A 16,353-nucleotide genomic window follows, 5' to 3' on the forward strand; every position below is an offset into this window, starting at 1 on the left:
TAGCTACTGGACATCTTAAGTGGCTTTCTTTCAGTTTCGTGACCCATGGCGCCATTAAAGCATAATAAGACAAAATAATAGCGTTGTTTTAAATCTTGGGCTACTCAGTGTGATCTCTTTGAGCCTAGTTTCCTGATGTGTTTAAAATGGATAATATTATTTTCTATTTCACAAGGTTTGTTTTGTGACGATTAAATTAGATATGTACGTGCCTGTGTAAAGTAAATATTAGTATTTGTTAGCTAGGTCATGTCGATATGTATTTAGAACTTCTGTATTTAGAAACCCAGTGCGTTTTTCCTGTTTGAGAAAGTGTCTGGTACGCAGTCATTCCTGTTCTTCCTCTGCAGCTGGTGGCGACTGGACAGTGTCTTTGACAGATGGAAGCCTGGCCACCCTCGAGGGCATACAGTTACAGCTGGCTGCTAACTTGGTTGCACCCAGCGTTCAAATCTCTGGGATCGACGCTTCCAGCATTAATAATATCACGCTACAGGTGCGACGCCCGCCAGGCTTTTCTGTGCTTTCAGGTGGTGTGAGTCACACTCAGCGTGACATTTCCATCACAACAATCTCTGTGCTTTCAGATTGACCCAAGCGTCCTGCAGCAGACGCTACAGCAGGGTAACCTGCTTGCTCCGCAGCCGACCTCGGAGCCCGGCCTGGCCCCGCAGCACAGCTCCCTTCAGACACCAGACAGTACGGTCCCGGCCAGTGTGGTCCTCCAGCCCATCTCAGGCCTGTCCTTGCAGCCCACGGTGACGTCTGCCAACCTGACCATAGGCCCGCTCTCGGAGCAGGATTCCGTGCTGACCACCAGCAGCAGTGGTAAGAGCTGCCGCTTCGGTTGAGTGTGACAGCTGGAGTTTTGGCTCGCTGCTGACAGTCACAGATTTGGTTTGGGGACACTGGGATGCTGTTTTTTTCTCTTCATAAAGCTTAACGAATAAATGTCCTAAGAATAAGCTTTTCTGATGATAAGTGATGTTTAGTCAGTATATGCACAGAGATTATTGCATTCATGGAACCGCATAAGGCTTTTTGTTTGTTTGTTTGTTTTTAAATCATTTTAGTTGAAGGAATTAGAGATGACACTGTATTTTAAATCCTTCTCTTTTTAAAGTAACAGTTGCACTAAAATATTTTAATATGAAAAAGGAGGAAATGATTATTTTTTTAAGCCCAGCTTTGTTCTGTTTTATAACGATGACCAGGGACGCAAGACCTCTCTCAGGTGATGACATCACAAGGCCTGGTGTCCACCTCCAGTGGCCCCCACGAGATCACCCTGACCATTAACAACTCGAGCCTGAGCCAGGTGCTGGCGCAGGCTGCTGGGCCCACCGCTGCGTCGTCCTCGGGGTCGCCGCAGGAAATTACCCTGACCATCTCCGGTTAGTCTTAAAATTTTTTAAATCCTTTCACCTGCAGTTTAGGTAACTCTTTTTTGTATCTTTTTCCTGCAAGACTGAGCTTTGCCTAAATCCAGTGCCTCAGGAAGTGTTTGTAATTTATGTGAGAAACTCCAGTTTAGTGAGAATGATATCCTGCAGTTCCCATCTGATACCAGGGATTAAACATGGTGGTTCCTCATGGCACGTCCAGTTTGAGCCAGTTAGCTTTGTCAAATATATTTTGTTTAGCCAAGAGTAGAAAACCATGGCTTCATAATTCTTACCATGCTCCTTTGAGCTAAAGGAGTTGAATTGGTATAAGTGGTTACACTAGGAGATTACAGATACCTACCCCCCTGACCTTTTCAGAATTCTTCTCAGATTATGTAGAAAATTATGGTAGAACATCGACAACTAGATAAGTGGGTGGAAGACACCCTTTGGCAGCCCAGGCCACCGAGGTTGGCGAGCTGATCCTCCGCGTGAGTCACCAGCTAATGTGTTCCCTGGTCCAGGCCTGTGATGCTCACGTCACTTCTTCCCCTTACAGAGCATTAATTCTCACAGTATGTTCTCATCTGAGTGAGCTTGGAGCATATTTCACAGGTGCGTTTTGCCCACGCGGCTCTTAGCTGTGAGCTCTTCATGTTAACTGAGTGGTTCTGAAATTCAGCGACAGTCTTTCTGACCCTGGCAGTGCACCAGGTCCTATTCTAGTGACTGACAAATAGTAACTCATTTAAGTCTCACAACAACCTTATGAGACTGTTGGTTTTTTAAAAAAAAAAAGAAAAGAAAAGAAAAACGTTTTGCTGGGGTCAAAATAACCTCCCTGGAGACACAGTATGGCGGCGGCTGGAACACTGGGCCGACAGCCGTGTGAGTGGTCAGTGTAGTTATTACCTCTGTTGCCTGAGATTTCTGCAAAAACCATGATTGGAAAAGAAAGAGGAGTTATTGAGAAGAAAACCAAAAGCTTTCTTTCTTAAGGGGTGTCTTTATTCCTTTCAATTTATGTGAGAAGTTTGAGGAACTATTCCTGGATGGAGCTTTGCTTCTCGATGACACGCAGTGGTTTTTAGATGCTAACAGGCAGCAGAAATTAACTTTGAATTTTATCTAATTCACTAACTTTCTTCTTTTTTATTTAATATATGTGTATTTATATATATATATACATATATATTTGAATTTTAATGTTGGAAACATGGAAGAGTTATTTTCAGAAAGCTGTTTTGTTGATCGAATTAACTTTTTTTGCATAATCTCAATATTTGAGGGGTTGTGCTAGTCCTATACAAAAAGCACATAATGTGGGATTCTTGTTTATAGTTCGGCAAATGTGTTTTTGTGTTTGTGGCTTGTACTTCTGTTTCTCCCATGTTTTCCTATTATCGGTCATTTAGTTATTTTATTGTTAATTTTTAGTGTATTAGGTGAATATAACTGCAATTAAAAAAAAAATAGCTTAAAAGGGTTATCCTAGGAGAAATCTTTGTCAGTTGATGAAATAAGGGTTGCCCAAACTCTGGGCTTAAGATTTCTTATTCCTTTACTTCTCATTATTGTGTGTAATGAGAATTGGCTGTGGGGACTCCTAACTCAACATTTTCTTATCCCATTCTGAGAAGTCTAGAAAAACTTTTAATTTGTGGTCACCTGTGGAAAGCATCTAGCTATGCTATAGAAATTTTCGGTTATTTTGTAGAATGCTCTTTTTTCCATGAATGCACAGAATTATAAATGCTTATGAATGCTAGAATGCAAATATTACTTCAATTAAGGTGTACAGACCTTTAGCAATTCATAAGCTGTTTGGGAAAAAAGTTAGACATTGGGTAAAAGGTGAGGAGAGTCCTCAGTCTCCCCCAGTTATCTTGTACAGTAAAAGTCCTCTTACCTGATGTCTTTAGTTATTAATAAAAAGCCACATCAAGCAGAGAGTCAGAAAAATGATGCCTACACGATTTTGAGCATTTATCCGCAGGTCTTTGAAAATGGGTCTGCTCTGCTGGTAGGAGTTCTGCACGTTTTATTTTGCCCACATTTCCACCCCTGTTGCACAGCCTCATTCCCCAGTTCTGTTTCTCTAGCGTGGCATGAGGGTGTTGGTGATTATGAAGCTGAGTGCAGCATCCTTTTGCCTTTTGGTTTTCATTGAAACAGCTCGGGTTTTTAATTTTCATGTTCCTCTGTTTCCATACTATCTGATTACATTGTACAATTATGCTGTAATGTAAAGGTTACAAGCTAATGAAGCTGACAGAAGCCCATGTCTCTCGGTGGGAGTACAGACATCACGGCGTGTTTGAGCCTGCTGTGCGCGTCCAGAGCGCCGTGGGGCAGTGACCCTCCCTCAGGAGACCTGTAGTGGCCACCGCTGCCGCAAGGGAGGCCTTGGTACCCTCCCTCGTGCCCCTCGATGCTGCAGCTGGGGGTCCACCATGTTTGGAAGTATTTCCAATTCGGTTTAAATTTAATTCAACAAAGTGTGTAGCTCTAAGTGCCTAAATGCTGGGTTAAAGTAGAACTCTTAAGAAGCACTTAAAAACTATTTTATAGCTTAAAAAGTGTGAACAAATAGTTTCCTTTTGGGAAATGTATTTCTTGGTCTTATTTTCATTTTTTTTTCTCTTTAAATAGTATTAAAAATGAAATAGCTTTCACTTTTAAAAGGATGTTATTATATGTTTAACATACTTGCCAGTATGTGAATTAACGTGTTACTTTCAGATATCACAGTATTAATTTCTGTTTAGGTCAAGATCTTATACAGCACAGTTCTAATGGAAGTAGTGAACTGAACGGAAGCATAAGATTATCAGCACCTGCAATCAATAATCAATCTACGGGTGCCACCTTGACCATAAGCAATGATCAACTTCTCTCACAGAGTGCAACATTAAACGCTTCAGGTATGCAGCTAATGATTGAGCCACGAGAGGCTTCATAACGTTTCATAGTTATAGGGCTCTGCACCTGGTCAGCGGAGAGAAGTCACCTGTCTTCTCGCGTGACGAGTGTGTCAACTGCATGTTCTAATACGTTTGATGTGATTCTGTGATGATTAGTGGCTTATGTATAATTCTAGGACACAGAGCTGTCTCGAGTGTTATTAACCTTTTAAGGTTGTTTCCACCTTCTAAAGAACAAAGGTAAATAATCTTATTCAAATATGCAAGGCATTGTGTATGTCTGCAAGTCACAAAGCTGTCCCCGTGTCACCCAGGCTGAAAGTGCCTCTGGCTCGTTACTTTGTGCCCTGCGGTGGGAATGTTTGGGCGCCAGCTGAATGTAGGATGGCAGAATTAAAAGAAGGCATCTTACTAAGGTTTTGAAATATAGGCTTTAATAAAAAATAAAAGTAAAAGAGCTCCAGTAAAATAAGTCACAGCTTCATAAGTAAACATTAACAGTTGAGCATGACATATCTGTTTTCCTTACCTTGTAGAGATTTCATTACTTTCTTAGCCCTTTTTATTTTCCAACTCTGTATATCATTTTTTGAGAAAAAGAATTTAATCTTTAGATAATGTTTGTACCCCCAGCTAGACTTTTTTTCGTGCTTAATTGAAATACTTTCTTATCCAGTAATTCTTCTATTCACAAAAGATTGTGGTGCATACTGTATGGTAAGAAGTATACTAAATCTGGGTGTGCAATGTTGAACAAGGCAACTACGGTCCCCTTGCATTTTGGATCCTAGAAGCGAATAGAGCAGACGTTTATTGAAGAACCCGTAAGTCAGTGTAGAATCATGGCAGTAGCGATACATAAAGGGGAGAAGGGCGTCCAGGGAGCACGTCTGCGGGGGGTGGGGGGGCTGACCCGGTGGGGGCGGCCTCCCGAGGCGGGAGCTCTGGCCGTGGGGGGTCGTTTCTCCCCCGCGAGCGCGGGCCCGATGGAGCTGCCGGTGCTGCAGGGTGGGGACTTGCTGAACTGGAGCAGGCGCTGAGCTGAGGCAGCGGCACACAGTCAGATTCCGCTCAGGGCCCTGAGGGACTTCCTGTCCGCCCCCTCCTCTGCTGAAGGGTACGCTGACACTCAGGTGGCCAAGAGCCTTGTTGGAATCTCGTGCTGGCGGATCTGGGCAGATCCACAATCTGGAGTTCTGGCCGATGATCGTTTCCACTGTACCACTGCTCTCCGTGTTTTCCTGTCTCTACTTTGGTCTTAACTCTGTCCCTCCTGCGTCGGTTTGCTTGTTTAATTTTGGGGCTCTAAGAAAATTGTATCCCAGAACTGAATTCTTTTACTTATTAATTTGAAATGAGAGTCTTTTTGTTTTGTTTGCAATTAAGGGGAACTTTGTTTTATATTCTAATTGGCTGTGAAAGCTAGTACTTTCAGATTATAATTTAGCCTGTAATAGGTAAGACATCTACAGTATATCATGTACTACTCAAGTTACATAGCAAACTTGTTTCTGCAGCTGTTTCCTGAAAGTCTTAGTTTGTATCTTTTTGTAAAGGACTAGACACTGCGTTCTTTCTTATCACCTCTAGGGTTCTGATCACCTCTGCCACCCTGCGTGGTGCGCGGTGCGTGGTGCGTGTTGCGACATGAAGATGTGTCTCTTGTGTTTGGCCCGAATGAGTGGTGTCACGCTCTGGTGGGGATCTCTGTCCTGGAATGTTGAGAGGTCAGGCTCTCCCCGCCTCCTGCTTCCCTGAGGAGTAAACTGGCTGTAGGTGGTGGAATCTTATGTCTCCTTGGAAGCCCTGCTTCATGTCTGTAGTGAGTCCTGGGCAAATTGATGGAAAGACAAGGAGAGTTTTAGGTGTTTCCCTTTAAATGGAGGGGTGTTTTGCACTACTTGGTGACCCTGGACGTTCGCTGGTACAGCAGATTACTTAAAGTTGATGATGTTCTGATCAGAATGGAGAAGGGGATGGAGGGAGAGCCCAGGAACGCAGAGGGCTCTGTTCTGGCCACCTGCATTTTGTAAAACCTCTCTCTTCTGTGAGTCAGACATTAGGTGTTCCACCTTGTACATCTGCCTCCACAGATACAGAGTGACGGTCTCACAGGCAGGGGAAGAGCGGTCAGTTGTGTACAGGGCTCCTGTATGCCATGCACTGATGTTTCTTTAAAAACAACACGCATGCCCCTTTCTTCTGATATAATTTTTTTTTCTCTTTAGACTTACTGTTGTAGAGCCAGCTGAGAACTTTTCTCTTCTTTTCTTTTTTGATGCCACTTTAGCTTAATTTGGTACCTTATTAAAAAAATTTTTTTTCAGGAGTTTGATGATATTAGAAAATAAAAGATGTGCTCAAGAACATTAAAGAACATGTGTTTAATAATGTAGTATCAGTTATTATAAATACAGGATTAATTTTATATAAGCAACTCAGTTGTATTACAATCTCAGACACCTTTGGGGTCTTTGAATAACCCTGAATATAGGAAACCGTTCTTCATACACTGAACCACTCAGTCCTTGACTCTAGGCAGATGTTTTTAGAGAGGTTTGCGTATTCCACTAGTGCTAGTTATAATTAAGTAGCTGATTTCATCTATATCCTATTGTCAAGAGATTGCATCTTAATGGGCAACATTTATCTTAGAATCAGTCAGCCCCAGGCTGAGCTTCAGGCCACACCAATAAGAACTGAAATTGAAATGACTTTGAGATTGAACATGACTCTTCTAAGATGAGCACCAAAATACAAACTTTCAGTGTCACCCGGTAAAAGCCATGTTGCAGGCCCTTGATCAGAGCATGGTGACTGTGCGCGTGGTTGTCGTCGTTAACTCTCTGTGTGAGCAGGATGTGGGGGGCTGCAGCTTCTAGGGCAGCTTTTGCGCTCTTTGCGCCTTAGTTGGAGGTAGGCTGTTACCATTTAGGGATTTACAAATAAATCGATGTGCCCCGATGAGTCAGAATTTCACATCCAGAACGAAAGCATGTGCTTTTGTTCAGGTGTGTGATATGGGTTTGAAGGCCATTTCCAGATCCGATCCAGGTAACACCCATGACAAAGGGCTTTCCTAGAAAATGGGCAAGTATGCTGTAAGTACCCTTTCAGAGGCAGAAAGTTATTATTAGTAGAGGCTTGAAATTTAGCACAGCTTTTTAAGGAATTTAACATTGTCTTTTTGTTCTTACCTGAGTCCCTCTGTTTTTTTGATTTTGGAATACTTTATTTATTTATTTATTTATTTATTTATTTATTTATTTATTTATTTTTAAACATCTTTATTGGAGTATAATTGCTTTACAATGGTGTGTTAGTTTCTGCTGTATAACAGAGTGAGTCAGCTATACATATACATACATCCCCATACCTCCTCCCTCTTGCGTCTCCCTCCCACCCTCCCTATCCCACCCCTCTAGGTGGTCACAAAGCACCAAGCTGATCTCCCTGTGCTATGCGGCTGCTTCCCACTAGCTATCTGTTTTACATTTGGTAGTGTGTATATGTCCATGCCACTCTCTCACTTCGTCCCAGCTTACCCTTCCCTCCTCCCCGTGTCCTCAGGTCCATTCTCTACATCTGCATCTTTATTCCTGTCCTGACCCTAGGTTCTTCAGAACCTTTTTTTTTTTTTTTTTAAGATTCCATATATATGTATTAGCATACGGTATTTTTTCTCTTTCTGACTTACTTCACTCTCTGTGACAGACAGAGGTCTGTCTGTGGATGTCTGGGTCCATCCACCTCACTACAAATAACTCAATTTCGTTTCTTTTTATGGCTGAGTAATATTCCATTATATATATGTGCCACATCTTCTTTATCCATTCATCTGTCGATGGACACTTAGGTTGCTTCCATGTCCTGGCTGTTGTAAATAGAGCTGCAGTGAACATTGTGGTACATGACTTTTTTTGAATTATGGTTTTCTCAGGGTATATGCCCAGTAGTGGGATTGCTGGGTCATGTGGTAGTTCTATTTTTATTTTTTTAAGGAACCTCCATACTGTTTGTAGATTTTTTCATGATGGCCATTCTGACTGGTGTAAGGTGATACCTCATTATAGTTTTGATTTGCATTTCTCTAATGATTAGTGATGTTGAGCATTCTTTCATGTGTTTGATAGCTGTCTGTATATCTTTGAAGAAATGTCTATTTAGGTCTTCTGCCCATTTTTTGGATTGGGTTGTTTGTTTTTTTGATATTGAGCTGCATGAGCTGCTTGTAAATTTTGGAGATTAGTCCTTTGTCAGTTGCTTCATTTGCAAATATTTTCTCCCATTCTGAGGGTTGTCTTTTCGTCTTGTTTATGGTTTCCTTTGCTGTGCAAAAGCTTTGAAGTTTCATTAGGTCCCATTTGTTTATTTTTGTTTTTATTTCCATTTCTCTAGGAGGTGGGTCAATAAGGATCTTGCTGTGATTTATGTCATAGAGTGTTCTGCCTAGGTTTTCCTCTAAGAGTTTTATAGTGTCTGGCCTTATGTTTAGGTCTTTAATCCATTTTGAGTTTATTTTTGTGTATGGTGTTAGGGAGTGTTCTAATTTCACTCTTTTACATGTAGCTGTCCAGTTTTCCCAGCACCACTTATTGAAGAGGCTGTCTTTTCTCCATTGTATATTCTTGCCTCCTTTATCAAAGGTAAAGTGACCATATGTGCGTGGGTTTATCTCTGGGCTTCCTATCCTGTTCCACTGATCTGTATTTCTGTTTTTGTGCCAGTGCCATACTGTCTTGATTACTGTAGCTTTGTAGTATATTCTGAAGTCAGGGAGCCTGATTCCTCTAGCTCCGTTTTTCTTTCTCAAGATTGCTTTGGCTCTTCGGGGTCTTTTGTGTTTCCATACAAATTGTGCAGTTTTTTGTTCTAGTTCTGTGAAAAATGCCATCGGTAGTTTGATAGGGATTGCGCTGAATCTGTAGATTGCTTTGGGTAGTATAGTCATTTTCACAATGTTGATTCTTCCCATCCAAGAACATGGTATATCTCTCCATCTGTTTGTATCATCCTTAATTTCTTTCATCAGTGTCTTATAGTTTTCTGCATACAGGTCTTTTGTCTCCTTGGGTAGGTTTATTCCTAGGTGTTTTATTCTTTTTGTGGCAGTGGTAAATGGGAGTGTTTCCTTAATTTCTCTTTCAGATTTTTCATCATTGGTGTGTAGGAATGCAAGAGATTTCTGTGCATTAAGTTTGCATCCTGCTACTTTACCAGATTCATTGATTAGCTCTAGGAGTTTTCTGGTAGCATCTTTAGGATTCTCTGTGTATAGTATCATGTCATCTGCAAACAGTGACAGCTTTACTTCTTCTTTTCCGATTTGGATTCTTTTTATTTCTTTTTCATCTCTGATGGCTGTGGCTAAAACTTCCAAAACTATGTTGAATAATAGTGGTGAGGGTGGACAACCTTGTCTTTTTCCTGATCTCAGTGGAGATGGTTTCAGTTTTTCACCATTAATAATGATGTTGGCTGTGGGTTTGTCATATACGGCCTTTATTATGTTGAGGTAAGTTCCCTCTATGCCTACTTTCTGGAGAGGTTTTATCATAAATGGGTGTTGAATTTTGTCGAAAGTTTTTTCTGCATCTATTGAGATGATCATATGGTTTTTCTCCTTCAATTTGTTAATATGGTGTATCACATTGATTGATTTGCGTATATTGAAGAATCCTTGCATTGCTGGGATGAACCCCACTTGATCATGGTGTATGATCCTTTTAGTGTGCTGTTGGATTCTGTTTGCTAGTATTTTATGGAGTATTTTTGCATCTATGTTCATCAGTGATATTGGCCTGTAGTTTTCTTTCTTTGTGACATCTTTGTCTGGTTTTGGTATCAGGGTGATGGTGGCCTCGTAGAATGAGTTTGGGAGTGTTCCTCCCTCTGCTATATTTTGGAAGAGTTTGAGAAGGATAGGTGTTAACTCTTCTCTAAATGTTTGGTAGAATTCGCCTGTGAAGCCATCTGGTCCTGGGCTTTTGTTTGCTGGAAGATTTTTAATCACAGTCTCAATTTCAATGCTTGTGATTGGTCTGTTTATATTTTCTATTTCTTCCTGGTTCAGTCTCGGAAGGTTGTGCTTTTCTAAGAATGTGTGCATTTCTTCCAGGTTGTCCATTTTATTGGCATAGAGTTGCTTGTAGTAATCTCTCATGATCCTTTGTTTTTCTGCAGTGTCAGTTGTTACTTCTCCTTTTTCTTTTCTAATTCTGTTGATTTGAGTCTTCTCCCTTTTTTTCTTGATGAGTCTGCCTAATGGTTTATCAATTTTGTTTATCTTCTCAAAGAATCAGCTTTTAGTTTTATTGATCTTTGCTATTGTTTCCTTGATTTCTTTTTCGTTTATTTCTGATCTAATCTTTATGATTTCTTTCCTTCTGCTAACTTTGGGGTTTTTTTGTTCGCCTTTCTCTAATTGCTTTAGGTGTAAGGTTAGGTTGTTTGTTTGAGATGTTTCTTGTTTCTTGAGGTAGGATTGTATTGCTACAGACTTCCCTCTTAGAACTGCTTTTGCTGCATCCCATAGGTTTTGGGTCGCCGTGTTTTCATTGTCATCTGAGTCCCTTTTTAAGATAATTTTGATGAATAAATTGAGTTCTGCTTTCAGTGAGAGAAAAGATCAATTTTTTGTTTGCTAGTTCTTTGTGAGGTTATTTTGGCCTCCATTTCTCCTAGATTTAAGTACAATCAATTACTTATTTCCCAACAGCTCAGAAATGTTAACGGTCCCCGCCTGTGGATGCACTTTAAAATCAGACGCTCTTCCCACTCTGCCTGGGGGTGAGGCCAGTGAGGGCATGTTTCCCGTTCCCGACTCCCTGCCTCCTCTCACCACTTTTTTGTTAATCTCAAGAAAAAAATGATCTCGCACCTTGTCAACTTGTTATGAAACCCTCCAAAATTATCATTAAGTTTTCTTAGAGGCTATGAAAACTTATCCCAACAAAGACTGAAAAAAGAGTGGGTTTGATGAAAGTACAGAACTTGTTAATCCTTTAAAGGTTACTCTTTTTGAGTTAGAGTCATGAAGTGAAGTAGGGCTTAGATGGCTGTGATGTGTCCTAGGGGAATAGAAGAAATAAGAAAAAATAAGTGGGAACTAAAAGTAAGAGTCTACAGTCTTTACTTCAGTATTGAATCTTAATTTTCCTGTTAAGAGTAGTTAATTTGAATTTTAAATTATGGTTTCTAGAGCTTTAAGCAAATACTTTCATATGGCTAAGAGCTCTATATTAAATATAATTACAGTTTTTAATTATTTTAATCATTTAATTGCATGCGTAAGAAAATTTTTAAACACAGGTTCTTTTCAACCATGTTGAGACTAGTTCTGCCTGAACTAGGATCATCCTTCTTGTGGGAAGTCTCTTGAATTAAGAACAGTATTAAAGGTTGCCTCACCACACTGTTTGAGTTGAAATATGAGCTCTGGCCTTCCGTGAAGTTGTTCAATCTTTTCTCTGAACTTTGTGTCAGGGTTCCCCTTAGTTAGTGAACTCGCAGGCTTCTGTTTTCTCTGCATTTCGTGTGCTGCACGTCCTGGAACCTTCCACTACCTTAACCATCCTCAGAACGTTGGACGTAGTTCACTGGTTGGAAGGGGAGAAGATCTGCGGCTCCTTAGTTGCAGGAGTTGTGCTGAGGTCTGGAGTCCTGGTGGCTACTCTGGGGTGAGCCCTGCCGGCTTGTGGCTGTGCTCTTTGCCAGCGTGGCCCTCACACCACCGTGCTTCTCTCAGCCCGGCGCCCTGCCGGCCGACCCCATCCTCTCCTTAGGGATTCTGATTGGACGGCAGCTCGTGTAGCTGCTCCTCGCCAGGTCCTGCAGGGTCCTTCTTGTTCATCTTCACACCTCCCGATAGAGTCACACCTGCATGCGTTTGCGAGAGTTCGGGTGTGTGGAGGGGATGCCTGGTGAGGAGGTGGCCCGGGTACCTCCGCAGATCCACACTCCCCTCCCGTCCTGGCGGCCGGGCACGCGCGCTGTGCAGACGCGAGCGAGGGGGGGCTGGCGAGGTTCTCGGGAGCCGCGTGGCTGCTTCAGAGCGGAGACTCCCAGCCTCCTAATGGTTGTACTGCTTTTGAAGGTTCCAGGTGTGTGCAGCACAGTGTGGGACTCCGGGAGTGTGGATCTGTGGAGGACGCCAGTTACAAGTAAGTAGCCTGGTTCCCTGTGCCCGACTCGGGCAGACCCAGGTCTCAGCAGAGGACCGCGGGAGTCTCGTGGTGTTTTGTGTTCAGACCTACTTAGGGACTAGTGTTCGGAATTTCTGCTTCAGGTGTCATCTTGGGGTCGCTAGCACCTGGCACGGTGGCTGACGCAAGTGGGTGATAAGTCACGTTTGCTAGATGAATGGAAGGACAGCTTGTGAGGATTGTGTGTGTGTGTGTGTGTGTGTGTGTGTGTACACGTGCATGTGCATGTGTGTTATGCTTACAAGTAAAAACTTAAAAAAATTGTGTTTTGTTGGTGCCCGCCACAGGACTTTGATAATACCATGCTAAGCCCATTTCGTTTGCCAGTAGGTGCATGAGTTTCAGTTTTGTGGAAGAGAAGGCCTTCCTTTCTTTGCCCAATCTGTCCCAGATGTCTTCCTTTCTGTTATATCATTAGCTACAAGGGGAAAATATTATAGTGTTTTGTTTTGTTCTCCAAAGAAAATTAAGGTGTCCTGCAGGATAAATTAGTATTTAAAGGATTGCATGAGGTTGATTTTGATTGCCTGTGTTTCAGAATAGGTGAGTGTAAGCAGAGTTGTCAGATGTTACGCTGTGGAGCTGGTCGTCGCTCAGTGGGTCCCGTTTCATTCCTCTCTCCAGGCTGGTCTCTGGTCCTGGATGAGGACAGTGTCCTGGAAATTCTTGTCTGAGTCTCCTTCTGCACTGGCAGCGGTGACTGGGCCTTAGGGTCACTTATTCACTCTCTTTTACGGCTTTTTCTCTGTTTACACTTCAGAAGCAGAGTACATTTACGTGTAAGGACATGTAGATATTTAAAAAGCCTTGCCATAACGTTGGAATCAAAGATACTGTGATTTCCTTGATGCACTTTCACAAGCTTAGGCAATGTGAATGCCGATTATGACAGATTTGTTCCTTTATGAAAACTGTCTTCCCATGCGAATAACATTGGACTTACCTACTTTCCCGTTTTGCCTTTTCTGTAGAACTTAATGCCACAGCTGGAAGCCTGCCTTTGACAACACCCATGTCCCCGTCTGCCACATCTGCCCAGAACCTGGTCATGTCCTCATCGGGAGTCGGGGGAGAGGCCAGCGTCACGCTGACCCTGGCTGACACTCAGGGTTTGCTCTCCGGGGGGCTGGACACGGTCACGCTCAACATCGCTTCTCAGGTGGGTTCCTGTGTTCCCCCTGCCCCACGGGGTCGTCCCGGGGAACTTTACTTATCACTTTCCTGAGTGTGTGTTCTGAATACGCTCTTTCAAAGCTGAAGTGTTTTTTTTTTTTGATTAAATTGAAAAAGTAATTGGTTAAATGCAAAGTGGGGAGTACAAGAAAATGCAGACAATACAGAAAAGCATTTTAAAAAAATCCACTACCCATACGGAACTCCACTTAACGTTTCTGAGTGTGTGTACCCTCCTAAACCTTTCTGTGTACAGATGCGTATTTTCTAACTTTTACAGAAATGAGCTCACGTGTATCTAGTGTAGTGTAAACTTTTCCCCCTCTCGTTAATTATATTGTGAATATCTTCCCATCAATGATTTTAGCAGTGCAGACATTTATAATGACTGTACCACCGTTCGTCTTATAGATGAGTTTACTGAGGGGCACTACGTTGCATCCAGGGTTTTGTTATTAGTAGGGTGGAAATTCGTATGCTCTTTATCACTTATGTCCTTAGATGAATCCCTGCAGTGGATGTGCTGGATAGAAGGGTGTACATTTTAGATAACGCTTTGAGCTTAAGATGCCGAAAAACCTTTCAGAGCTTAATTAGAAAACTCATGAGAAAGGATGATTAATTACAGTGACGAATCCGTCTAGTAAAGTGCTGTCAGAGTTTCGACAGCGGACCTGTCTGCTGATCCCTGTCTGTGCGTGTGCCCGGCTGTGCATGTGCCTGGCTGTGCGTGTCACCGGCTGTGCGTGTCTCGCTGTGCATGTCGCTGGCTGGGTGTGTGCCCGGCTGTGCGTGTCCCTGGCTGTGCATGTGCCCGGCTGTGCGTGTCGCTGGCTGTGCGTGTGCCTGGCTGTGCGTGTGTCTGGCTGTGCGTGTGCCCAGCTGTGCGTGTCCCTGGCTGTGCGTGTGCCCGGCTGTGCGTGTGTCTGGCTGTGCGTGTGCCCGGCTGTGCGTGTGTCTGGCTGTGCGTGTGCCCGGCTGTGCGTGTCACTGGCTGTGCCTGTGTCTGGCTGTGCGTGTGTCTGGCTGTGCGTGTGCCCAGCTGTGCGTGTGTCTGGCTGTGCGTGTGCCCGGCTGTGCGTGTCCCTGGCTGTGCATGTCACCGGCTGTGCGTGTGCCCAGCTGTGCGTGTCCCTGGCTGTGCATGTCGCCGGCTGTGCGTGTGCCCGGCTGTGCGTGTCCCTGGCTGTGCATGTCACCGGCTATGCGTGTGCCCGGCTGTGCGTGCCCCTGGCTGTGCCTGTGTCTGGCTGTGCGTGTCGCTGGCTGTGCCTGTGTCTCGCTGTGCGTGTCCCTGGCTGTGCGTGTCGCTGGCTGTGCGTGTGTCTCGCTGTGCGTGCCCCTGGCTGTGAAGAGGCAGGCTGGGCAGCGGAGTAGACGCTCACCTGCTCTCCTGGCTGGAGCTTCGTCTCCACTCTGGGCTCTCACTGTGCAGGGAAACGCTGACGGCTGTGGCATCCAGAGCAGGGTCTCTTCTGATCCTGCCACAGGTGCGTGCTGGCTGTTTTGACTGCGGGAAGATGGGTTAGCTCTTCTAGGTCCTCACTCTTTCCCTTTGTAGAACAGTGATGTGTCCTCTGCTTGCTCTGGGCTCACGCCCTGTGAGGTCCCCTGCAAGCATGCCCGGCCCTTTCCCCAGGGAACACGTGGGACACTGCACATGAGGGGCTTCTGTCCCGGCCGACCAGAACGCTCCCTCCCAGGCGATTTTGACTCTGCAGCCTGGGCCCCCTGAGCAGTTGAGGGGGAACCCTGCTCCTCTCAGCCAGTGCTCAGGGGTCTACAAAATTCTTGTGCACTTAGGGAATGAGAATTATTACAATTTCCACCTCAGTGTAAATGAAATATAGCGAAGAAACAGACTGCAAGTAATAATGCAAACCAAAAATAAGTGACTTCTAGATGATGCCATTTTAGCGGATTCAGGTCATCATTTCTGTAAGTATAGCTAATTGTTGAGCATTTATTTTATTAGGCACTTGATTTTTGAATCAGGGCATTTGCATTAAGAATACTTAATATTAGCCTTTGAAACACCAACCGTAAGCTAGTAAATCACATCGTATTCAGGATTTTTTTTAAATTAAGCTTTTTTATTTTGAGATAATTGTGGATTCTCAGGCAATGATAAGAAATGATACAGATCCCATGGACCCCCTACCCAGTTTCCCCAGTGGTAGCATCTTGTAAGACCAGGGCACCGCACCCTCCAGGTGTTGTCGTTGGCAGAGTCAGGACGCAGAACACGCCCATCCCCACAAGGATCCCTCGGGCTGCCCTTTTAGCCACATCTGCTTCCCCTTCCCCCGACAACTGCTGATCTCTTCTACAGTGTTGTCGTTTCAAAACAAAAAGGAATTGTAATTTCCCCTTGATAAACCTGTATGAGCTAAGAGTCTCAAATGTCTTAGCTTTAGTTGGGAATATATGAATTTATTGAGCCAGCACTGATTCAGTTGTATCAGAATTTCTGGCCAGCAGTTGTATTTGTTCTTGATTAATAAAATAAGGAAATGTGAATTTGTTAATTTTGATTGACAAATTTGATTAATTTTTCAAAATTGGGTACCAGTACTGGGTACCAACTGTCTAATCAGAGTGGGGGCCAAAGCCAGCCACAGACACATAAAAGTGCAACAGTAACTGCTATTTGAAGGTAGCAATATT

General features: G+C 43.5%; 1 protein-coding gene across 9 annotated transcripts in view; it reads left to right on the forward strand.

Moving 5' to 3' along the window:
- ZNF236 (zinc finger protein 236) overlaps positions 1–16,353 on the forward strand; it is a 98,976-nt gene that overhangs the window by 71,985 nt on the left and 10,638 nt on the right. For 8 of the 9 annotated variants that reach the window (XM_059895609.1, XM_059895610.1, XM_059895613.1 and 5 more), the window contains 5 exons: positions 351–496; positions 588–828; positions 1,215–1,394; positions 4,154–4,309; positions 13,485–13,672. In XM_059895609.1, the coding sequence (XP_059751592.1) occupies positions 351–496; positions 588–828; positions 1,215–1,394; positions 4,154–4,309; positions 13,485–13,672 (911 nt within the window). Of the gene's footprint in view, positions 1–350; positions 497–587; positions 829–1,214; positions 1,395–4,153; positions 4,310–12,404; positions 12,472–13,484; positions 13,673–16,353 lie in introns of those variants that run through there. The other variant, XM_059895618.1, reaches the window with a different exon arrangement.

The sequence above is a fragment of the Balaenoptera ricei genome, chromosome 14, assembly GCF_028023285.1.
Source record: "Balaenoptera ricei isolate mBalRic1 chromosome 14, mBalRic1.hap2, whole genome shotgun sequence".
Lineage (NCBI taxonomy): Eukaryota > Metazoa > Chordata > Mammalia > Artiodactyla > Balaenopteridae > Balaenoptera > Balaenoptera ricei.